The 25,831-nt window shown below is 36.8% G+C and overlaps 1 protein-coding gene across 1 annotated transcript in view; it reads left to right on the forward strand.

The window, feature by feature from the left end:
• ppp1r16b (protein phosphatase 1, regulatory subunit 16B) overlaps positions 1-25,831 on the forward strand; it is a 78,363-nt gene that overhangs the window by 15,354 nt on the left and 37,178 nt on the right. Inside the window, exon 2 of the mRNA XM_028447184.1 lies at positions 15,935-16,346. Coding sequence (XP_028302985.1) covers positions 16,079-16,346 — 268 coding nt within the window. The 5' untranslated portion in view covers positions 15,935-16,078. The remainder of the gene's footprint in view (positions 1-15,934; positions 16,347-25,831) is intronic.

The following is a 25,831-nucleotide window of genomic DNA, read 5'->3' on the forward strand; positions in this document are numbered from 1 at the left end:
ATTTTCATCATGACTGAGCTAAATCCTCTACTGAGAAAAGTCATTTAATTTAATTCCAGAAGGCTCAAAGCTTGATTCTAACATGAAATTGCAAATATGCTCACAAAATAATCACATTGTACTTGACAAAGTTGAAAGCTTTAAATGGCTGCAGTGGATTTAATTTTCACTTCTAAATCAAAGTTGAATAATAAACCTGTAATAGTTATCCTAACTATTAGTTTAATGGCTAGGGTTGTCACTCTCAAGTTGGTTTGGCAACAGCAGTGTGTCTATTTTAGTTCTTGTGAGTGGGTTCATAAAAAAAAAAAAAAAAAAAAAAAAAAAAAATTTGGAGAGATTACAGTTGCCCTAATGACTTAAGAAACCTAAACTGATATCCATATAGTTATTACTCAGTTCACATAATAAATCATCACAACTACAACTTCTTTTCCTTTTAAATGGCAATCAAACATGTACAAGATGTAATAAAAACACCTTCTTCTTCACCAAATTTGGGTTCAAGTAATAGCTCTTACTCCACCTGAGTGTGAATGGAAAATTAAACAGTTGGGGTTTTGTTTTTGATCTTCCTCTCATGGTCTTGTGGTCGCTTTGTATGATTAGGGTTACATCACGCTTGGCAGTTAATGGTTTCATTTTGTCTGTCTGGTTTAAGCAACTTGGCCTTTCTACATCTGTCCTGGCACTGGCTTAGACTGACCAAATGATATCTAGTATAAAAGTGTTTGTTTTTTTAAGTTGATGATGGCTGTTTCTGGTTGGGCTAAAAAAGTCATTAAACAAACAAACAAGCTTACAAATAAGCTGACAGCTAATAGGCAAAGAAGCTAATGGTGTCATACAACAGCAGGTAAACTAGGAAACAAGCCAGCAAACAAAAAAGCAAGTCAACAAACACAAACAAACAAAAAGAATGAAACAATTCTTGTATTATTCTATTGTACATTTAAATAGACTGGATATAATCAGCTTTCCCCATTTGAGGCATCTGTAGGTGATTAAATGAATCTGTGTGACCTGGAGACGTTTGCTCTGGCCTGAGTCATCATTGATGGGTCTTTCAGGGATTGGGGGTTTTGTGTTAGTAAAGGAAGGGTGGGGGGTGGACGTCCATCTTCTGCTGCCCTTGCTTTACAAGCATGAGAACACAGTGTCCACCAGTGGCATTTGAACAGGGTTTGTACAAGTTGCCTGAATGTGCACACATGTAGATGGAGCCTAGAGATGGACACACTCTGTCAGACACAGTGAGCTATTGTGTTTGACAGTGCCACCACTGTGTCTCTGTGTGGCGCTTCTTCATAACACAGCAGACGCCTCTTCACCGCAAAATGTCACGCGATGTTACCAACGTCAGTGCTGATCTAAAATGCAACATGCAGTTATGATATACTGTAGCTGTGTAGCCTTTGGAATTTGCCATTGTTTTATTTTATTACATTATTAACCAATACGCACTGGACTTTCATATTTGAGCTGTGTGTTAGTGTGATCCTAAATATCATCTGTGGTTATGTTTGATAGTTTATTGATTAATTGTTCAGTAAAGCAGTGGTTCTCAAACTTTTCAGCCTGCAATCGCCAAAAAAAAGGTGCCAGAGACGAGGGACCCCCACTATACCTGAAGGTGGTTGAACAGTCATGTGGTGGAATAGAAATGGTAGAAAAAGTGGTGAAATGGGGGTTTTAAAAACCACAGAAGTTGGTGAACTCATTCACTGCCAGCCATTTTCAGAACGGCTACCCTCTCACTGCCAGCCATTTTAGAGCATTTGACTGATTTCTAAAGACCCACAGGATATTTTATACTATGACAATGTGAAATCTGAAACCAGATTCTGAAAGATTAGAGTCTCTACTTTCATTAAAAATTAGCTTGTTTTGTTCTTCTGTAATCAGCAGTTGACTAGAGTCAATGAGTTAATAGTTTGAAATTAGAGTGCCCAAAAGAGGACAGAAAAAATGGTAAAAGGGGTTCAAAGTCTATTGGCTTAAGAGTGACAGAAAAAAGTAAGAACAATTAGTTTGAACTGGCAAATAATTGGGCATGACACATTGTTAAGGTGGTTAAATGGGCAAAAATAAGCATGAAATATGGTGAAAATTGTTTAAAAGTGACAATAATGTGTGACATTAGGTGGGAAAAGTGGTGGAAAGTGTTTATATGTGCAAACACGTCTTGAAAGTGAAAAAAATGTGCAGAACAGGCATTGAAATTTAATGGAGAAGTGGCAGAAATGTGAGTATAATGTTGCAAAAATGCATTAAAAGGAGCAAAAATATGACAAGAAAAAGTGTTGAAAATAGGTTAAAATATGGCAAGTTTGGTGTAGTTGCAGAGAAAGCCGGGGTATTGATTTATGTTGATTAATCGATGGGGCTTTACTATCAATGCTTTTTAAAAAAAACAATTATATCACATAAATCCTGTGTCCATGTTTATTTTAGCAACAGTTTTTATTTAAATATCTTTGCTGCATTATTTGAGTAGCCTTAACAGTTGATTTAATCTTACTGTGAGAAGGTTTCTTGGATCCTAAGAAGGGGAACTGTTAAAAACACACAGTGGCATTCCTCCAAACCCCATTCAGAACTCAAACATTTACTCCTAAAAGTGAAGGCGGGAAAATGGTCAAGTCTGTATTTGTCATAAAATACAACATTTGTCTAAACTGTGAATTATAAAAATTCACTCCAATGTAGTTTCAGTTTCCTATTGAATATCATTAATTCTAGCTTTTGAAACTTTGTATTCATCCTCTTCACCAAATAAAAAAAAACAACTTTTTTTATACTTAAAGCTCTTTTCCTCTGTTTGGGGATTCCTTGCTCTTCTTTTTGCCCATCTTGATCTCCGTGACGGCTCGTACCAGGAAGAGACATCATCAGTTTAAACACTGGGCTGATTTTCTATGTGCTTTGTTACGACTCGTTGATTGACGAGGTCATGACTCTAGTGGGCGGGGGCTTCTTGTTCCGGGGAGAAGCCTTGCTCCATGTGTTTTTAATAGCTGGGAGGATGTCTGTGGATTTTATGGAGTTAATCACGACAAGACTTTGGCTGTCTGCTAACAACCAGAGAAATATTTTGTGGTAATGGATTTTGTAATTTTAATGAAGAGAGAACAGGGTTCTGCCAGAGAAAATTACCGAAAGGTTAGTAAAAGTCTTTGTAGCTACAACTAAAATAACTTTTCATCAATTAAAATCATGAGAGGTGGTAATTTTTAGCATAAGAGGCATTTTTTTTTTTCCATTGGCAAACATCCTTTTTTTTTTTTATTTTCATTCATACAGCACCTTTCAGACAAATCTTTGTAATTAAATGTTCTTTACAATTTACTGTAAACAGCATGAAAAAAATAGAAAGACAGAACAATTAATTCTTAACACACAATGTCAATAAATACATTTAGTTTAATAAATAAATGTTTGATAATATTATGCGTTAATATACTTTTTGTTAAGTTTTATTGTGAAAGAAACTCTCCATCGCCTATACAATGACTATTAAAGAGGAAGCATATGCCTTTAATTACAGATTAAACATTCACATGGCTACTCACTCACAGGAAGTTTATCTCATCACTGAATGTTTTCTTAGCCCTGATGCAGGAGCATGATCGATAGCTGCTTGTGTTATTCACACGCTACATATCCTAAAGGGTAAATATTGTGAATATATTCCTGTTCCTGTCCTGGTGAACACAGGCTGGGTTACTAAAAAAAATGATAAACAGAACAGTCTTTTAAAGCAGGTGCATCTTTGTGCAGAGCAGCCAAACAAACCTAATTGAGTTTTTTGAGAAGAGGATCAAAGCAGCCACACTCTGATCTCATGCCATTAAAACATGCTTTGCCTTTTAATGTTACTCCATGCGATTGATGCTCCTTTTCTCCGTCACTGTTTAGGATTAGCTGTGCTGATTAAATAAAGATAATGTTCATGCTCCAAGTAGGGCTGCACATTTAAGTAGTACCTATATAATCTAATTATTCTGTTAGATTATTCTATGTTCATTTGTTATACAAAGAGCACCAAATGGTTTTTGTGTCACGTAAATCTGAAGCATGAAAACTGCAAAATGTACAATTAATCGGTTAAAAAATGACTAGAATAATGGATTCCTAAATTATCTGTTTACTGCAGCTCTAGTTGATTCCTTGTCCGTATGCAAAGCTGCGCCATCTCCAGACGACTGACTTGCTCTTTTCTTTCTTTGAGACAAAGTAATGTTTTTCTTTTGGCTAACGCTATAATCGTTTTTCATTTCTGTTTAGCTTGGTTAGAGCTTAGTGGTTATTTGGTAAGTACGGTGGCCTAGAGGCCCACAGCCTAAAGACATGAGAAAGAGAGAGTCATGCTGTAATTACTCCAGTTAACAAAAAAAAAAAGATTTTCCACTTTCCATTTCCTTTTTGTAAACAACTCACTAAAATTTAGTATGGATTAGTCAACCAGGATCTTTGTTGCTTTTCTTTTTACCTAGTTTACTGAATGTGTCTAATATGTAGGGGTGAGTAATTGCAAGGATGTTACAATACGATACGTATCACGATACTTGGGTCACGATAAGATATTATAACGATATATTGCGATATTCTACCCAGTTAATGTCAAAATTAAACGTAGAGATGAAAAATCAAGTTGCTTGTTTATTTGTTCATCAGAAGATATTGATCATTCAGAGGACAAATTGAGTCAAAGCAATTTGCTTCAAAAAATGCAGCGTTGCACACTGCCATCATAAAATAAAGTGCAACAACTACCCATTGCGACACATGGAAAGCATTGTAACCACTGTAAGTGAGAACATAAAGGATAAAGTACCCTGAGTTACACGACTGTGTCCATTTGAACACTGATCTGAACAGATCATATGAAAATAAAATGCCCATGCATACATATTGCATATGTAATCTATGTCACTGAACACACTGATCTGAAAAATATGAGGAAAATGAAGTGCAAAAAACAAAACAAAAACAATAAATAAATACATTTTTGATTAAAAAAAAAAAAAAAAAAAGATTTGAAATCGGCACTCACCCCTACTAGTATGTAGTATAAAGTTAAAATGAAGGAAATCCTGTCTGATGTGTTGAACTACCATCCTTAGTGTATTGCTCTCAATAGAATGTAATTTTCGTCATGAGGATAGAAAATCCAAAAAAACCCTTAAATAAGCTGGTTTATGTAGTACTAGATTTTTCTTTTATTATCAGATAAAACAGTGTGGACCTCATCGATCAATAAATCAAACATAATGTGCTTGAGAAACGATGTAACAGGTTGAAATTGCAGCTCGAAGGTTTGTTTTTATTTCCACTGTAAACCCTCTCTTATTGACGTTATATGGAAAGTTTCTTGCATTGCATTGTGGGAAGTGGAGTGATGTGGGGGTGTTATTGCTTCACACTTTTTGGGTGTTGTTGGTTGTTTGCTTAGATTTTACGACTTTGTAATACCACAATATTGCAGTTTTTTCCAGGAAGTTTACAATGTATGAAAAAAAATAGCAGGCTGCATAAATTCAGTGGTATAAGTGGAAAAGAAGCAGATTCTTATTCTCACTTTCTTGTAGAGTTGTTTCTGGGCATGAACAGTTTGTTGGAAACAGCAGCTGTTTGATGTTTCATCGTCTGACTTTCTTTTTTATCTGATAATCAGTGTGAAATTGAAGCTTTTTCCACAGTGATATGAAACACAAAGTGTAAGAATAGGACAGCGTTGGTATCTGCTGCCAGGGAGCTGATTAAGGTCAATCTATGATTTGTTGCTGTTCTGCCCCAGGGGAACTGGCTGTGATATCACCAGAGGGCTTACACCAAACACACTCTCTCACACACATTTTGACTTTGTTCTACCCCCATTTTAAAAGATCTTAACCACAAAAATAGTCGGTGTCACCTTTTGTAAATGCTTTTCCTATGGCTCCATATTCGCGACACAATCTTTCCGCAGGCAGAATCATGGTTAGGGATGTAACGATTAGTCGTCAGGCAGTTAAAAATCAATTCATAGGTATCACGGTTGATATTGATTTTCTGAAAATTGAATCGCAGTACCTTTATTTAAACAGCAGAGCTATATATTTATCCTTCTCTTGTCCAAATGCTGAGGCGGCGGGCGGAATCTGCTACTACTTTCTTTCTGGCGGCCTTCTACTCTTAAACATATTCATAAATGAGTCCTTACCCCTTTAGCACCGAAAGAATATCTGTAATATTACTTGAATATCTGTAAAAGTCACGTTTTTCTATTAGCTCTGTCTGCTAGCGCATAGCATCTCTTCTTCACTGCACAGAATATCTGCATGGCAGCCGACCACTGGGTTACCAGCGCCCTCTGCCGGTCCAAACAAATATCTGACGTAAATACAGGGCAATGATTGTTTTTTTTTTCAGTTGCACTTTTAAAAAGAAAAACAACTATTATGCAGTATTGCATTGTTTATTACAGAACCAGAATTTAAATTAATAGGCTTCTTCTTATGTGTATTATTTCTTTATTTATTTCATTCAAGATTTATTTTTAGTTAAATTGCATTGTTTTGAATAGTTTATCAAGGGATTCTTTTGACAATGAAAAATAAAAGGAAAATAATACAGTATTTTCTAGTTTATTCCCCCCAAAAAATTTAATCATCATTTGTCTACAGTCCCATTTTGTAAAATAAATCGTGAGAGAATCGTATCGTGAACCCAGTATTGTGAATCGAATCGTATTGGAAGTTGAGTGAATCGTTACGTCCCTAATCATGATTTATTCTCTTTTATCTGCAGGTGTTTAAAAATGCAATAAAGCTACAGTGACACAAATGAACATCTTCACCCATTTCTATAAACAAAAACCAATTCGCTGATCTATGACGGCATATTATGGTCACATTAAAATAAAAAGAAAAATGGGCACTAAGAGATTAAAGTTGTAATATTCTAAGAATAGAGTCATAATTTTATGAGAATAAAGCCTTATCCTAAAAAACTCTGTAATGGAACAGGGCTCAGAATTCCCTTTTGAAGTAAAAACAACATCGATAGCCATGAAGTGAACTCCACATTCTCCATAACGCACGATTATGGCCAAAATGATAATTACAATTATTTTGATAAGTAATGTAATCACGATTATGATCACAATTGTTTATCATATTTGGTAAAAAAAAAACTATTTTATTACACTACTTTTAAACAAACAATATGTGTACAGTTTACAGTGTGACATGAAGCTTTAAATAAGAATTGCAATTAAAAAAAAATTATAAAAAAAAAAAAAATTACCCAAGAATTTTAAATATAGCAAAGGCCCCTATCATAAATGTAAATATTGTAGATGATCAGGTTTATTTATTCATGGCAACCAAAATTGTGATCACAATTAAAATTCCATTAATTGTGTAGCCCTAGTTTGTATTTTAATTTTATTCTCATAAAATTATGACTTTAATCTCAACATGTTATGACTTTAATCTCATCAAATTATAATTTTAAGATACCACTTTATTCTTATAAAATTATAACTTTATATCTCAGAATATTATGACTTTAATCTTTTTTTTAATTTTATTTTAATGTGGCAGTCATACTGATCTACTATTAAATATTTGCATAATTCTTGTTTTTAAGCCGATCACTAAGGCCTATAAGACGTTTGCGGCTGCCGCCGACGCCGTGTGGTAAACGGTGAAACTGTTTAGGTGTTACACAGAATTTTTTTTCATCTCTTGATGGAAAATGTTGCCACGCAGATCATCAGACTTTTAACTCATGTGGTTTCAGACTGTTTTAGGCTAGAAAAAAAAAATGCTACAATTCTTAAAACCCTGAGGTATTCTTGGAAACATTTCTTATACTCGTGACCACGTCTTTGCTTATGATTGCCTTAAGTCGGCAATAATGAGGTTGATGAAGGAAAAATCATAAAGCAGAGACTCATCAGCCACTAAAAAGACATTTGCTGATGCATCTTGTTACTTCATATTCATACTCAGGTTGAATTAGCGTTGACCTGAATGTCATGTTTGCGTTACTAATCAGCATAAGTTTTAAAGGTTAAATCACTTTGAATTCAAATTAATATTCAGAAAAAGACGAACGCAATCATCTTTTCAATTCGTGTCTAACCAACAGTTCAAAAGTGTCTAAATTTATAAAATTGTGACGAGAATAAACACTGTATTCTTTCATCTGTTTACACTTTGGTTTAAAAAAAAAAACCTCAACAGATGATTACTTTTAAGTTTTAGCTTGATGTGAATCTTTATCTTTACTTCCTAACTCGCTGTCAGGAGCTGACTAACCAGGAGAAAGCTACAGACAAGGCAGCAGATGTTTTTCTGTCGAGTGGTTTAGCCGTTCTGCTACATGCTTCTCCATATGGCAACCTTTGAGGCAAACCAAGTAATTTTAAAAAAGCTAAAGTGGGACCCACTTTGGCTTTTTTTTAAATTACTGCACAGACGGAACACTTCTTTACAGTTTCAGAGTTTCTCTCTTGGACTTTTAAAGACATTTCGACAGCTGATTTAATGAGTTTTAGTCTTATCATGGCAAGGTGTAAAAAACCCAACGGATTATGCTCTTGCTTGGATTTTTTAAATCGTTGGGCGATTTTCAACACCTCTGCAGAGAAAGATATTGATGAGCTCATCAGAGTTTGACTACTGGCAACATCTGTTGCAACTCGCTGGAGTTTAAATATTTTGACCCTCCATATTTTCTCTTAAAGCTAGGGAAGGTGATTTTGTCCAGATACACTTTTTTAGTTTTTGTTTGAAATTGTCTTCATGTCCTGACAGAAATTAAGATCTCATGTGCTAAGAAAATCTGTCAACTGTAGCAGCTGTAAACCTGTAATAACTTCCATCAATGGAAAAAAACAAACCGTTTTTTTTTAACCAATCACGTGTCCGTGTCTCCCTGCTCGTTCTCAGTCCCTCGCATGCACGAGCTCACACACGTTTTTTAAAATATATAATGGTAAAGTTTATTGTTTACTTACTGCTGAATGAGACATGAGACAACAAAGTTTCTACACAATACAAGCGATGAGCTGAGCTCCACTTCTGCAGCAGCTGTGCACGTGCATGTGAGTGAGACAAGAGCACAGAGGGGAGGGGCGGGTAAAGGCGGAGCCATCTGGGAGGCTACGTTCAAAATCATGCTAGCTTTTGAAAATCGCCTACTCTACATTTAATAGAATAGGATGTATTTATCTTCATTGTAAAACATCTACAATGAAATTAAAATGCAACCTGCTGTTACGGAGGCCAAGCATAAGAGCTTTTTAGGAAGTTCAGATTAAACAAGTAAGGTGTCTAACTGAAGGCCCGGGGGCCAAATCCGGCACTACAGAGCAGCCAATTCGGCCCTCCGCTTATATTGCATGATGGCAGTCATTTTTAATCTCAATATGTTGAAAGAACTCTCAATCTTTCTAAATTCTTGCTTTTTTCTTTAAATTATTTCAGAATTAAATTAAATTAAATTAAGAGTTTGGTCAAAAAATCATCGAAATTTAAAGTAAAATTCTTGCAGTGTCGGATTTTTGTCAAGTATGGCTTGGATATTGTCAGTGCCTTACATACTTTACATATTAATTATACCTGGAAGAGCAAACTAGGGCACAGAAATATTGAAATTTCACTTGTTCGTATTTGGCCCCTGAACTAAAATGAGTTTGACAACCCTGTATGTGAGTGGACAGTTTAAATATAACAGCATTTTTCAAGATGCAGCATCCACATCAATGTCAGTAGTGGCGACACTATCACTGACATTGACATGTCAGCAAATCATCAAATCACTGCTAACATTGTTAGTAGTGATTTCACGATGCAGAGTCACCATTTCTCTCACCTTAGATCCATCATGTTCCTTACAGTGCAGTAGAAGTGTAAACCAACTGCACTGCTTTCCAAAAGAAAAATCTCCTCATCAGCATTTATCAGGCTTTCCCCTAGATTGAGAACTTTGCTTTGGTCATTTAATGCAACAGTAGGGGAATCTCAGTCAATGATCCTTCTCCACATTAATGGGACAGCAGTGATTCATTCCCATTTAGCGATAACGTCTATAACACCGCTGGTCAACGCCAGTAGAGACGTCTGCCGGAACGCTCCACTATTTCATCCAACACCGGACCATGTTGTACTTTTGAACAGGAGACAACAATTATTGACGTAAATGCAGAACATCTTTGCACTCATGCTTGTATTTTTATGGAAATGTAAATTATCAGTAGTGTGCTGAAGTCTCCCTTATGACGCATTCACACCAAACGCGTCAAAAGCGTCAAAAGTGGCAGGTGTACATTCACAATATATGGTGGATGCACTTCTAGGGAGCGTCGGAGGTCCCGCTGCGCGTCCCGCGTCTCTTGTGTGGCGCGTTTTGAAGCTTTTCACACGGCGGACACTTTTGACGTGCGTCCGGCGCTGGAGTTGGGATTGTTGAACTTTTGGGGCAAATCGTGGCGCGTCGACCAATCAGGACCGTTCCCCAACTGTGACGTATTCAGAATAAAAAAAAAAAACACTGACCGGGAGCGTAGACAGAAGGACAGGCACTTCTGCTGAAATATAGTGCCTGTAGTTGGTGTCCTGGTAGGAAATGTGAGCGCCGATGGGTGAATTATGAACGTAACTGACATAATATCATCCATTGTATGAACACCACCGGCATCAGAGATGCCCCCCCCCCTCGACGCATGTCCCAACCATCTTCAACGCTGGTGACAAGCGTACTGATTCAATGAGCACAACTACGTGCATGAGACACGATTTTGACGCCCGAAACGCGTTTGGTGTGAACGCAGCATTAGGGTGGTCCATCAAAGTATTGGAAAAAATGAAGTAGCAGATTGAAACCCTTACTCCAGGCTGTCAGAGAATACAGGAACATTTTTGTCAACAAAGCCACAGTGGTTATTGGACTGTCTAAGTAACATTTTTATGCAAGTTTCCGTTTGTTTTCGCAGAACAAAAGCACAAATTTTCTAATATGCCTTTTTTATTTGGCTCGCTATGTTGTAGTATGGAGCAATTTTCTAGTGTAGTGTATTTTCTCTAAATATGAATTCATTTGCATACAATTTGGACCCAAATAATGCAAGGTCCTAACCTAGAGAATGTAAAAAAAATAATTTTGGATCACCCTGGTCTCCCTGTCTTGTATTGTTAAAAAACAACTTTTAATAAACTTCCTTAAAAAAACAACAACACATTTCCACGGAAAAATGAACACAAAGTGAACGCGATTGGTTATTAGGTTGATCTCTGTGTTTCTGTGGCCTCATTGATTGTTGTTTTGTTCCATGGTTTTGCTATCACTGGTGTGCTTGTGAGAATGTTTATGTTTGAGTAACGTTGTTACCTCCACACTGATTCCCCCTGATTTGATCAGGATAATCTGCTAAGTTTCATATTACCCAACATCATTGCCTCCGACCTTCAAAGGCTGGGAAAGTAAACACTGACGGTCTCTTGTTTGTCACACATCCTGTCTGAAGGTAATTCACTTCTTTTGCTGCTGGCTGTGGCAATGTGAGCTCTAATGCACCACATCAAACTTTAACTTTGTACAATCCAGCAAATAGAAAGCAGCTTATGAAATTACAATTTATTTTTTGGGTCAACTGTGTTTGTGTACCCAACTTTGTCATTACAGATTTATTACAAACCATTTGATATCAAATTTTAATCCATCTGAGATGTGGGTGGGGGGGAGGGATCTTTTCTGTCTGTATTAGATTGTATTGTTCATTTTCTCTCTCACACATTCATATTCATCTTTGTGCCTCCTGCCTGATGGGACATGCTGACACAGCTCAAATACTATTTTCTACACAGACTGTTGCTTGGCAGCTTTGATTTTAACAGAAATACGGCAACATCTTTATGATGGTATTAACTGTATGTACTCAGCGCTTCTCTCTAAAAACAACTCTTGTAAACTTGACTGCAGCTTTTTAAGCCAAACTTTGCTTCCATCCATCTTTTATACAGGTGAACGTGCCATCCATCATTTATTTTATCCACCCATCCATCAAAGAAAGATATAAACACGCATCATATCTTTGGTCAGTTTTATAAAATGTATTGTATATGTCATTTGCTGCCTCCGCACTGCAACCCTAAGGGAGCCCTGCTATGTAACAAGGAGAGTTTATTTTACACATCATTACATTTCCCTCAGTCACTTCTGATGAGCTTTGCAAAAGCAGCTGGAGGGTCTGTTTTGTGATGTGACGAACACTGTGTCAAGAACAGATGACGCTGACAGACCACACAACAGGATGCTTTATTTTATCTGACACTAGTTTGAAAAAAACGTTATATTTATATTCAGGGATAGTCAGGGAAATGTGTCACATCTATTTATGTGTACTTTAGTTGGGCTGCTGAGTGGCGTGGGGCTTCATCTGGGAAAATAGACTTACAAAATTATAATTTAGAATATAAGTCTTTATCTACAAATAAAATAAATCTTTTCAACTAGAACATTTGATTTTTTTACTTTCCCGTTTTACATCAATTTTAAACTCTCTGGACTCTCAATCTGACAATGTCCCTCCTCTGAACTTTAGCTGATCAAAGTGTTTTTGTGCATCTGAAGAAAAAAAAAAAAATCTATAATAAGTAGTTCTGTAAATATGTCATATAATGTATAATTCATGTGTCAGGCTGCATGGCATTTCAGAGCCTACAAGCTATTTTGTGCGATATTTGATTTCTGTATTTTTTCTCATCTCCTGTACAGGCTTGTATAAGGTTGCTTTTTGCGGACGCTGGACGCAAACCTTCCTGGATAGTAGGGCTGGGCAAAAAAAATCGATTTAATTGATTAATCGAATTTGTAGATAAAAACGATTTTTAATTTTGCAAATTCAAGTTTGAAAAAAAAAAAATAATAAAATTTTTTTTTCCCACCACAGTTTTTTCAGACTTTTTTGCGTTCCGATGTGAGCAAGCCCCCTCTTTGTTTACAATTGTTTACCCTTTGAGTAGGCTACAGTATATGTTTGCCACAGGCATGTTTTTTATTTGCACTATGCTGAGATGCTAAGGGAAGAGTTTAATATTTTTTTTAATTGTAATGTTATATGTTATAAAATATGTAGTTATCTGATTTATTAATCAGGAAATGTAAGCTACTGTGAAGTTTCTGTTGCACTTTTGCTTAAACCTGGATTAAAGCTTGATATTGTTGAATGACAGCCTCGTTTACTTTTTATTTTGGGATTGTTCTATGCATTTTAACTCTTGAAGAAAGTCACAGCAATAAAGTTGCACTTTTGAAAATATATCTGATTTCTGCAGTGATTTTTAAGTGCATTTAAAAAAAAAAATTGAAAATTGAATCGAAATTCGAATTTTTCTTTAAAAAACCAGAGATTTTTTTGAAGGCAAAATCGCCCAGCCCTACAGGATAGACCACTATGATAAAAGGTGTTGTTTAGAGCAGTGGTGCTCAAACATTTTGGGCTCAAGTACTAGGGGTGGGGGAAAAATGGATTCACATAAGAATCGGGATTCTAATCATCCACCATTCTGAATCGATTCATAAACTTAAAAAATCCATTAAAAAAATTATTAGAATTTTTTTTTAAATTTATCTGAATCTGATTCAGAAAATCTGCTTAGAGTCTTTACTCAGGAAACATTGTAAACTGAACATACAAATACATATTAGTGTTCTCATAAATAGAAAATACCACGATGCAAAAAGTCTGCTAGCTTCATGCTAACGTCTATGGGAAAACACACCGTTTATGCTTAACTTTCACAAACAGTCTTAGGAGTGTTATCAAACAGTACACTTAAACATACTCACAAGCATATGTTTTTTCAAGCTTAAAATACAAGAACTTAGAACTTAGTAGAGACCAGTGGCCATGGGCTTTCAAGATGGCGACTTCCGACTACTATGGCAACAGTGTTAAGCCAAAACACACAAACTCACCCAGACCTTTACAGTATATAACACTATCCAAACAGGAAACAACATTGACCCCAACAATGTATGTATAGACAAGGGGTGTGTGTTTTTTTTAAATTTTTTATTTGTTTGGCATGAATGAATGTTACCTTTTGTCTTAAGTTTGCCTTTGTGTGATTACATCATTGAAATCAGTTTATTTAAAATGATCTTATACAAACTGTATCAACTGTTTTGATGCCATAATTTGCCTTAACACACTATGCATTGTAAACATTTTTGAATCAAGAATCCTTTGAATCCATAATTGGTTAAAATGAGAATCGATTTTGAATCGAATCGTGACCCTAAGAATCAGAATCAGAATCGAATCGTGAGACACCCAAAGATTCACATCCCTATCAAGTACCCCCTTTGTCCTACTACAACATTTTGCTTAGAAAACAATTTAAAAACAACAATAGAGCATAATAATGGAATGAAGGAGTGTAAAAGTGCAATGGTTCCCAACCTTTTTTGGGCCCCATTTTGATTTCAAGAATTTCTGGTGATCTCAAATACTTTTTTTTTTCTAGAATTACTTTTTTGAGCTCAGATATTTTTTTATTTTTTTTTTACTGCTTTTTAGTTGAACTAGTTTTCTATTTCACGAAGTGAAAGTGTAGAACTATAGTTTGTTATAGTATTGTTTGTAAAAATGTAAAAAAAAATTCTAATAATAATTAAAGAATTTCAAAAATCTCCATTTTAATTTTTCAGAAATTTCAGGCAACCCCACATGGGGTCCCGACCCCAAGGTTAAAAAACTTTAGTGACTCCTGAATACATAGTGTTTTTATCATTTCTGGTCATCTCACGCCTGGGGTTTGATAACCAAGACTGACAGTTTAATTTTCCACTTTCTTTCTCTCATGTATCCCCTGTAGTGCCATCGCGTACCCCTAGGGGTACACATACCCCCATTTGAGAAACACTGGTTTAGAGTCTTGTTTGTTTGCATTAAAAATGGTCAGAAAGAGTTTAGTCTACCTTTCATTACAGGAGATATGCTGAGTGTTCAGGGGACTTTAAATTGGTATGAGTGCTGCTGCTTCAGTAAAATAGAGATTATCTGCAGATTATTTCATTTGTATTTCATTTTTTTTTTTTTAAAACGTGGTGACCTTTTCTCTTTTGAGCTTGTCTATGTGTTTTCTTATCTCAATGCCTGCCCTCAAAGTGGAAACAGGAAGGACTCTTTTCTCTCTTTAATGCTAGCTCTACTTCAAGCTATCACTTTAAAACTGTGTCACTGACTCACGCATGTTTACCACTTAAGACAACAAACATCATGTGCTGCCCTGCTACAACCGGTCTCACATTAGGTGCAGTGTTGGCGTACACCTCAGAGGAAGTGGTTAACGTTATCGCAGGATTTCTGAAAGAGGACTATAACGGCTCATGTAGTGACAGCAAAAATCTTTTTTCCTTTTGCAGTGATTATTGCCAGCGAAAACAAAAAAAAAAGTTGGTAGATTTTTGGCCAATTTTGAAGAAAAGCCACTGGACGGCTCAAAAAAGATGCTCAGTATAGCCACTGAAGTTGGTAAGAATTTAACGGTGCTAAAGAAAAACCACGACGACATTATGCGTCACAATCCATGAAAAATATTTTTATCAAAAAATAGTAATAATAATAATAATTCATTTTATTCAAAAGTGCTTTCATAGAAACTCAGACACTTTATAGGTTGAAACAACAACAGAAAATACTGTGAAATATAAAACAGAAAAAAGAAAGAATAACAGTGAAAAATGTTGTGAAATAAAAAATGCAAATTTTAATGTGAAAATTGACATAATAATGAAGTCATAGTTAAAAAAAACACTATTTAGGGTGGGTAGTTTCATTTAGCATCAACATAAAAAGTGATAATACTTGATTAAAGTTTGTTATAGTAAAAGTTATCATAAGCTTTGTTAACAGCTTCTCTCTCCTCCTTCTCAGGCTGAAGGGAAGATGATGACACCAATAACGGGTGGAGGCCACGGCCGAAGGTGCAGCTTTCGCTAGGATCTAACATCCTTCTTCTCTTCTTCCACTCACCATCACCCATCTCCTCCCCTGCTGCCCACCTGCCTCCCTAGCAGCATGGCCAACCACCTGGAGCTGATCCAGGAGCTGCAGCAGCTGGACAAGGTGCCCAGTCTGGAGAGGCTGAGGGCAGCTCAGAAGCGGCGCACTCAGCAGCTGAAGAGATGGGCTGTGTACGAGAAAGAAATGCAATACAAAAAGCGCAAGGCTGACAAAAAGGGACGCAACGCCAACAACTTGCAACAGTTTGAGTCCAGGAGGCACGTGTCATTCGCTGCTAGTGTCGCTCTGCTGGAAGCGTCTGCGAGGAATGATTCGGATGAAGGTGAGAGTTGCACTTTGGTGTGTGTCAATGCTTCTCAAAGTGTGTGGTGTGCCGCCCTGGTGGGGAACGGAGATATGACAGGTGGGGTGCGACAAACAGGAGGAAATTTTCAATTTCATGCCAATCTTTTTAAATGCCTTTCTTCATTAACAATAAAGATTATTAACTCTACAAAAATTCCTACACACAAAGAAAGTAATAGTGAGAAGTCTAAGTTTAGCAGAACTTTTGAGTATTAAATTATTAAATTGCATTAGATATGCAATGTTGAACAAAAGCACAAAAATAATTATTGAGGTCGGCGTGTGAGCTTTCAAACAATGTTGTGTTATTTCCTGTATTTTTGACTACTGCGCTTTTACATTTGTTTTTCATGCAGGTTATTAGTTTAACTTAGTTTTTTGAGTTTTTATTTATTTATGAAATATGTTAGTTGCATTATGATACATGGTGTTACTTGTTCCCTCGTAGTTCATTATATACAGGAATTTAAAACGTACAGGTGCAGGTTTAATCACGGTTGTTGGTTTGTTTGCTAAAGGGGAATCCCAGCTGCTGCATCTCTTCTTTGTGCTGCAAGTCGTCCTTGTGTTTGCAGTCACTTGTTGGGCCACCCAGTGGTCGCCCACAAAAATGTGAAAAATACAAATACAGATCAGCACCCAAAAAATTGCGATAAATCGTAAAATTCCCACCCTTAGCTAGAACCCTGATGTTACTTGTTCCTATGTGAAAATGTGTTATTTGTCAGGATTATTTGAGGTGCAATGGGTGCAGGTGGGTTTTGAAAGTTCATCTTCGTTCAGAATGGGGAATACCCAAAAAAGTTACAGAACCACTGGTGTATGTATCAGAAAACAGCAACAACCTCGATGGGCGACATAGATGATAAGAATGTATCCACTTTGAAGTCACTGTATTAAAAAATTACGCTAATTTCACCCTCCCGTCATCATTCTAGCTGAATATCAAAGTGCTAAGGGCAGAAAACTATGAGCTGGGCCTGTTCATTCAAACTGTCATAGAAGTCACTTGGAAAATAATGCATTTCTACTGGGACTCAGTTTTATCAAAGACAAATGATACAGAAGAACCTCTAGTCTTGATTAAAATTTCTTTTGATACCAGATGTTTTTTTCCTGCAGTCCAAACAGTCTATCTGTGCCACAGCAGTGCCATGTGCCTGTGATGGTGGGCCGATATCAGGCCTATGCTATCTTTCAGATAAGATGTCCCATTAAATGTCAATTCAAACCAAAATTAAATTGAACTCAGCTCACAGTAACAAATACAGCCCATGGCTGCACTACTGTACGTTTATTGCTGGTGCAAGCTGTCTTCACAGATAGGAAAAAAAAACTGCCTCAGGAGTGATGCCTTTTTACTCTAATCCTCACAGAGCAGAAGCAACACTGCAGGGCGTGCACGCTCTCAGCAGAGTATTCATAAGCTCCAGCGCGAGGGCTATGAAAATTTTGTTCAGGAACTCCAGGTGGAAAGCTCGAAAGTGTGCAGGACTTACGTACTGCAACGTGAGATTGAAAGGAAGCATTTAGATAACAGGTCTGCAAGGTTAGGATTCCCAGCTTGCTAGAAAAGGTACAGGTGGATACAGTAGAGATGATGTGCTCGTACTAGTAAAGACGTGTTTGTTGATGATTCTGCACGTGGGAGCAGTGAAAAAGTGCGACAGTTATCCTGAATATTTCACCACACTGCATGACTGACGATTACAATGTCAGCCGCAGTGTTGTGTTTACACCTCATCTATTTTTTACACTTTGTAATAAACAAGCGGACCCCCTCCTGTTGCTTCAGTCTGCAGCACTCGCCACAATGAAAGCCATTGATGGCCCCAGCGCACAAAGATGTTTGCCGTCACCACTGTTTTGACCATGTGTGACCATGATAGCTGCGGAGAGATGAAATGAAAAGGGGATGCGCTACATGTTGTGCTGCCCAGACTGCTCTAGTGACAGCTGGAAGCTGAAAATCTGCACTTTCCTTCCCTCTGGTTCCAATACGCTCAATCAAGCATTGTGACTTTGAGCACTATTCTGCTCCAGCTCAGTGCTCACAGCCTCTGGAGGCCTGTGATGGATTGGAGGTGATCGCATCATAAATTTAAGTGTATGGTTGAACAAATATAAGTAAGGCAAAAAAAATAAAATAAAATTATGTTTGTGTTTGTGTGTCTATGACTCAAAAGTGAGCTTCCAAAAATAATAATAAGTAATAAATTCTGTCTTTTGACAAGCCTGGAAATGAAAACGACTTTACATCACTTTTGTTTTATGTAGTTATCACACAGGGTAGAGCGCAAAAACAACACCGTTTTGCACACCACAGCCAAGATTGAATTTGACCCAAGGTGACGTTGGATTGGCTCTTAAATCTCTAATTGGTTTGATTTTGGGGGAGACCTTTTACTGCTTTTCTTTGAAGCATCAACAGATCCATAGTGAGCTGGAATGATAATTATAAGTATGCTTATGCTTTCTGTATTGTTACAGCTATTTGTTTTTAGTTTTAACCTTTTTCAAAATCTTTTGACTGTAGTTTGCATATTGGCATAAGGTTTTTATGATTGAGGAACATTTTTTATAGTTTGGTGCACTGCTGTGTTTCAAAAGTTTGATAAACTATTATTTATTGATAATTGTTACTAGTGCCACTGTGGTTCAGGTGGTAGAGGGGGTGGTCCTCTGATCCAGAGGTTGAGAGTTCAAGGGTGAATGAGCTGATATTGTGAAACGCTTTGGGACGACATTGGTGGTAAATGTAAATCGAGTCCATTTACTATAGTGTTCTTTCTTTTGTGACTGTGGAAGAATACATTTTACATGAACTGAAATTGTCTTTGCAGAAGTGTGTTTTTGTAGTTGAGACAAGGAAATGAAAACATGATTTTTTTTCAGCTGCTCTGACTGTAAGTAGGTCTCTTCTTTGTGTGTGCGTTTGTGTGCGTGTGTGCGCGTGTGTGTGAAGCTGTAGAGTGAAAGCACAAACCGCTAAGTGTTCTTTGACAAAGTTGAAAAAAGTTGAAGGAATCAGGAGGAATGAGCTGCATCCTGATTTAATTTTCAGCCGATGTCATCATCACCGCTTGATTCACACACACCTAAACTTCTTGTCTGTTAGAGAACTGGTTGTTGATGGCTTTGTAATTACTATGAAGCATTTTAGTGTCTTTCTGTGCGGAGAACTGGACATTTAGATTCATAACATTGCTTCTTTAATATGTTATGTTGCGTTCACACCGGATGCGTCACGAAATGTCTGTACGTCCAGATTACATACAAAGTCTATGGATAGATGCGTCCCAGATGCTAAATCTTTCCTGTGCGGCGGTGTGGTCCGATCCGCACGTCAAGTGCGTTGGCCGTGCGAGCGCGCTCCCAATTTTACACATATCCGCACATTCGCAAGAGTTGAAAATATTGAATTCCTGCGGCTGTTTCACATGACGAAAGCCAATCACAGTTTTTGTTGACGATGACGTCAGGCCGTCAACACGGACACCGGTCTGATCACCTATTCAACCATAGTGTAGAAGCTGTGTGTGACCACCCGGAACTGTATGACACAGCCTGTATAACCAGGACCGGACTAGGAAGGATTTGGCGTGGAGGAGAATCAGCGAGGAGGTGGTCGTAGCAGGTAAAAGTTCTCTCCGTAGTTTTCATCTTTGAAAGTCGGCACTGAGCTAGGATAGCGATAGCGGCTAATCACACCGGCTTTTTCGCTGGTGGTTTATATTTATGAGAGGAGAAAAAAGGCGGTGCTTCACTTCAGGCGTGCGTATGATGCGAATGGGGACATTTTTTGATCCTGCGGATCCTACGATACGTTTCGTACGGCAGATGCGTCCGGTGCCGCAGAAGAAGCATTCGGTGTGAGAGCAGCATTAACGTTTCATAAATTCAGACAACTTTTTTCACGAAATGTACTTTGAACTCTTGACACGTTCCGACTGGAATTACTACACACGGAAGTCAAGGATACATCAAAGCAATCGGCAGATGCCTCTGAGGAAGACTTGCAGTTGACAGTCAAAACATTTCACGAGATTAATGTACATTTCCTGAAAAAAGTTGTCTGAATAATTGAAACCTTAACATATTATTTAAAAAAAAAAAAAGACAAAAGGAACTTGCTGGAATTACATTGCGTGTTTGCTTTGTGAGGAGCAGGTTAAAAAGTCACAAAGGACATAAACATTACTGTACTGAGCTCTTGAGACTGACATGAGTCTTTTAACAATAGACATTTGATGACGTGGTTCCCACTTGTTGACGGGAACGTGAGTTGAAGATGTGGACGTTGAGTAACACGGTTGTAAAGGTACCCAGTAAATTATTGAAGCACTTGTTGAGTTGTGTTTTATTAATCCACAATAAGGGTTTTTTTTAAAGTTTGTTTGGATTTTAGTGCTTCTTCTGTATTGACTGAACTACACAATCTTTACCGACAAAGCATTTCTGTAGGCCCAGTGCTGTTGTGGGAAAATGATTGAATAGTTTATATGGACCTTTATATTAAAAGCAGCTGGCATACCTTGACCTTCGTTTTCAGCTTATCAAAGTGTCTTTGCCTATAGCAGAACGACATCTTGGACTGTAGCTCAGCTTTCATGTCTTTGAGAATGCAGTTTCCCGGAAGAAGAGAAGCATGCGTTGTGATGTGTTGGCTTCCTTCAACTGAAGAGTAGTAGTTATTCTAAAACCCACAGTCCTAAAGTGAAAAGCAGCTTGTCACAAAGAATGGGTGAATGGGTTCAAATCCACCTTCCATTTTTCACCAGGCCACTCAGAGCCGATGTTGTTGGACATGCTGTGCCATCCGCAAGGAATGAGATTCTGAAGCTGATTTACTATCTGACAGGAATGTTTGTTATTTATCTGCCATCATGAAACCACTGTATTTCACTCCTGATTTGTTCTTTTCATGAAACAATCTCGAGCTGAACCCTGCATACTGCATCAATGACAGTTATTTAAAAAAAATGTCAACGCATGCAAGTACAAACATTCTTTAAAAAGCGCTGCAGTTCAGCGTGACTTTATATGAACAGAAAATATCACGCACAGGGCCTGTGATCATGCTGGAGATTACATTTTTAATCAAATAAAGACTTAGCGTAGGCTTCATAGATCAATAAATTAAAAAAATAGATCTAAAAAAGATCTAAAAGGTTCAAATTGCTGTTGAAAAGTTTTCTCCAACTCTGTTGAAATCTTGGGAAAAGTGTAGTGCATTACATTGTAGGATATGGAGTCCTGTAGATAGATACATTGATGTGTTTTAAATTCATTCTCACTGTGATTTCTTGTGTTTCCCCAAAAACTCTGCCAAAATGACTTCCCAACACATTTTTGGCCAGTAGGAAGTACGTATTGCTATGGGAAACTGGGCTGATGACATCAATACAGTAGAGGTAGGACCAATGTCCCAATGTTCTACCGTTCTAATATTCCAATGTTCCAAAATGGGTGGGGCGTGGGTGTGTGCTCTAAAGTGATTGGCTCTGGTGCGCACGTGGCTACGGTGTGCAGTGATTGGCTCTGGTGCGCATGTGACTGTGGTGGCTCCGGTGGTTGTAATGGATTTATGAAATAATTTATTAACACCAATGATGCGTTGCAGTCCAAACACATCCTACGTTGCACACCCTGCAGCCATGTTGATCCTGATCCGCAGAGATATTTGAGGAAAACACACACACACACACACACACACACACACACACACACACACACACACAGATAGACAGACAGATATTCCTTGCTTTTATAGAGAGATAGTTGTGGCAAAAAATGGCAAATGTTTATTTTGTGGTTTTCGCAGAAAGGTGATATTACAAGAATGGTGTCAAGGGTGTCAAGCAAAGAAACACAAGAAACGTCAATTATAAATCAAGTGTTTACGGTGGAGATGAGAACAAACTTTCGAGCAGCAATTTCAAACTTTCATATTTTCTTTTTGAGCAAATTATCTTTGGCCTACGCTATGACTTTATCTAATCAAAAAAAATATTGAAGTAAAATCCTAACTACTTCAGTAAAGTATGATTCTGTATACATGGCCACGGACAACATACAAAAATAATTCTATCGATGCACCTTCACAGTGAACTATAAGTTACAATTTATTTCATTTATTTATTTTTAATTTTCCCACCAAATCTGAAGTTGTCGTTGATGAATTTTAAATAGCTACATGAATAAATATAGCTGCCATTAATCATACTTAACTATGATTTTACACTTCAGGGATACAAAATTCAGATTCAGTGTTGCATGTCTGTTTAGACTGAGCAGACTTTAAAACACATCAGATGTGAATCTCATTTTGGACCTTATATATACGTATATACAGTATACTGTATATACTTATAAGATCAGGAGTGTGTCCTGTTCCCCTGCCATGTTTTTTTTTCCCAGCCTTGTGCTATATTTTCCCCTTCTCAAAGCTCTCTAATCACCACTCACTGCACACCCACAATTATTACTTTGTTACTCAATTCTGGAGAAGCCTCACAGAAAAGTCCCAACCCATCTTAAGCCCTGGTTTTTTTTCTTCTGGTTTGCCACCATAAGAGAAATTATCACCAAACACAGCTGAGAAGAAATTAGCCTCCACTCTCCTTGTTTCTACTGGTTATTTGTTTGCATGTTGGCTATAGGAAGAGACTTTAAAGTATATCATGCAAAAACAAAGCCAACAATAGGCTGAATGTGAATAAGCATGTTATCTATTTCCTTAGCAATGATCTTCACACTCATACAGCAGTTGTGTAATTATTTAAACCAGTCAAATATGTTTACATGATATAAACTAATCCAACATAAGTATATAAAAAGAGTTTTTAAATCTGAAGTACTGTATAAGTAAAGATTTATTTTCCTTAAATTGGGCTCAAACTCAAACAAAAAACACATCAAGCCATTATTTCACATATGAAAACATGCTTCTGTATTTTAAAGACTAAATGCAACAATGCAACCAACAAATGTGCTGAAATTAGTGAATAAGATGAGGATAGCAATAACTTCATTTTTTGAAAAATAATTTTGATCTTTATCTTCATATTTGACTTAAATCCATGTTGCCTCTGTGTTTTATTCACATCTATATCTGTTTGTGTGCTTTAGACTTGAGATATTTCCTACTTTTTCTTATAATTGAGTCATAGTTGAATGTTACCAGTGGTATAAACACCTTTGGTGCTTGCGTGCGCTTCATAAATTGAATCTTTAGGGTTCTCCTGCTTTGTTCTTTTGAGATGAGGGATCCGTCTGACTTCATTAACCCTCTGACATTTCCACCTACGCCATCGTCAGGTTGGCATTTACGTTTTACAGAACTGGTCTCAACAAAGGCTTATTCAAATAATGATTTTGAGTTTTCTGTTAATCAAACCAGCACGTCTCTACGGGTCTTTGGTTAGTTCTTGCCTCAGTTTTGGCGTTCTCTTTTATTTTTGATTATTCCTCCTTCTTTAATGTGGAGCTTAATTAAGGAGGGAACAAACATGTTCAGATGAATTTGATCCAGCTGTGTTGGCGGAGGAGGTTAGTCTGATTTAATTACAAATTAAAAACAAAAAAAGAAAATAAAAAGCTTAGCAAATGAGACTCACAGGTTTCACCTCAAGAAATGAGAAGTACATGTTGCAATTAGGACTTCTGCAACAATTGGTCACAGCCTTAGAATACCTCAATTACGCATTTTCTCTGCCTTGAAGCCGCGTTTATTTACAAAATAAAATAAATAAATAAATGTATATCTAGGAAATTTCTTTCTTTCTTTCTTTTTTTGTCTTCTTAAGTTGACACCACATGTAGTGGGATGTTTTTGTTACTAATATATGCACGTTTTTCCTTTTTCTACTATGCATAATGCATATATAATGAATACATGTCAGTTTTTCTTCAAAAAGGAAAATAATAGGCTTGTATTGACAAATGATCAGTCATTTTTTCTGTTGAATATTTAAAATGAGCTTTATTTAAACCAATCTAAATTGTATCCGATTACTTGATTAATCTATGGAATAATTGATAGAATACTTGATTACTTAAATCATCAATAGCTGCAACCCTAGTTGCAACAATGTGTAATGTCACATCTCTGTTAAATTTCAAAAACAACAATCGGTGAGATTCAGACTATTTAAACATTAGAGAATATTGCTTTTTTACCCTCGGTCAACTTCGCCCGAAGGGTATTGTCATCAGTTCGTCGTCCATCTGTCTGTCCGTCTGTCTGTCTGTATGTGTGTGTAGACTGGTGTAGGTCTTTTAATGCAATACTTACCAACCATTCTCACAACAAAACATTGGTACTAATGGGGGGATTCCAGGCAATGAAAAATTGGTTGATTTTTGGCAAAAGAAACTGCATTTTTTCTTTTTTAAAAGTCTCTATTTTTGGACTCCGATATTTTATGTTGGTGTAAATCTGAATTCATAACCCAGCAACAATTCATGCATCAAAACATTGGGACTAATATGGGAATTCTAGGTAATGAAGAACATTTTCCTGTCGGACCATTTTTGATGAAAAAACTGCGTTTTTGAGGATTTTGAAAAAAACTTTGTCGTGGACTGATTTTAAAGAAGGAAAGGAGGTGGACCATTGATACCTTACTGTAAGGTGACTCATGGCTTTAGATTAGTGCTAACATTTTTCCGATTTGATCATTTTTGGCAAAAAAAAATGGCATTTTTTAAAAAAGTGTCTATTTTTGGACTCTAATATTCTACTGATATTATAAATGTAATGGATGAACCATTTCCAACTATAAGTTCACTGAAGTGCTTGGCTTTGTCACAACGAGTCAATGTAAATAATTTTTCGTGACAGTTAATATTTTGAGGATTCTTCTAATGTCAGGCCGAGGTCTTTGTTTTGCTATTGTTCAGTGGATGGAAGATATGAATGGATGCTTGTTATTCATTTACATATTCTAAATCCTCAGTATCTCTAAAAACATCAGTTAAAGGTTAATGTAAAGTGATTTAATGGTTTGAGTCGTGCTTACATGATTTCTCAGTGCACTTTATTTCTAAATCTTCTGTGTTTGTTGTGCTATTTCAGGGATTCTTGTGTCCTTTTAAGGTTACAGTAAATTCATTTGTTGTTGGTTCATTCATACATTTTTGTTCGGTAACTACTTTCTCTATACTGAGTCACGGGTGTCTAACGCAGCTCACATTTGCAGGGGGCAGTGTTACATACCCATTCACTTCTATGGACAAAACTTCTCTAAATAACTGACCATGATATAAATGTGGTACTGTGGAGTCAAAACTGAACACTTTATTCATGGACAATAAATTCTAAGTGTCATTCAGAGCGACTGATTACTCAAGGAGGACTTTGCATTTCATCTTGTGGAGCAGAGATTTGATGGCACACTCTTGTTGGATATCTGGCAAATAGTAAATTGGACTGTGAGTTGAATTTAGCCAACAACAGTG

Source organism: Gouania willdenowi, chromosome 5, assembly GCF_900634775.1.
Source record: "Gouania willdenowi chromosome 5, fGouWil2.1, whole genome shotgun sequence".
Lineage (NCBI taxonomy): Eukaryota > Metazoa > Chordata > Actinopteri > Blenniiformes > Gobiesocidae > Gouania > Gouania willdenowi.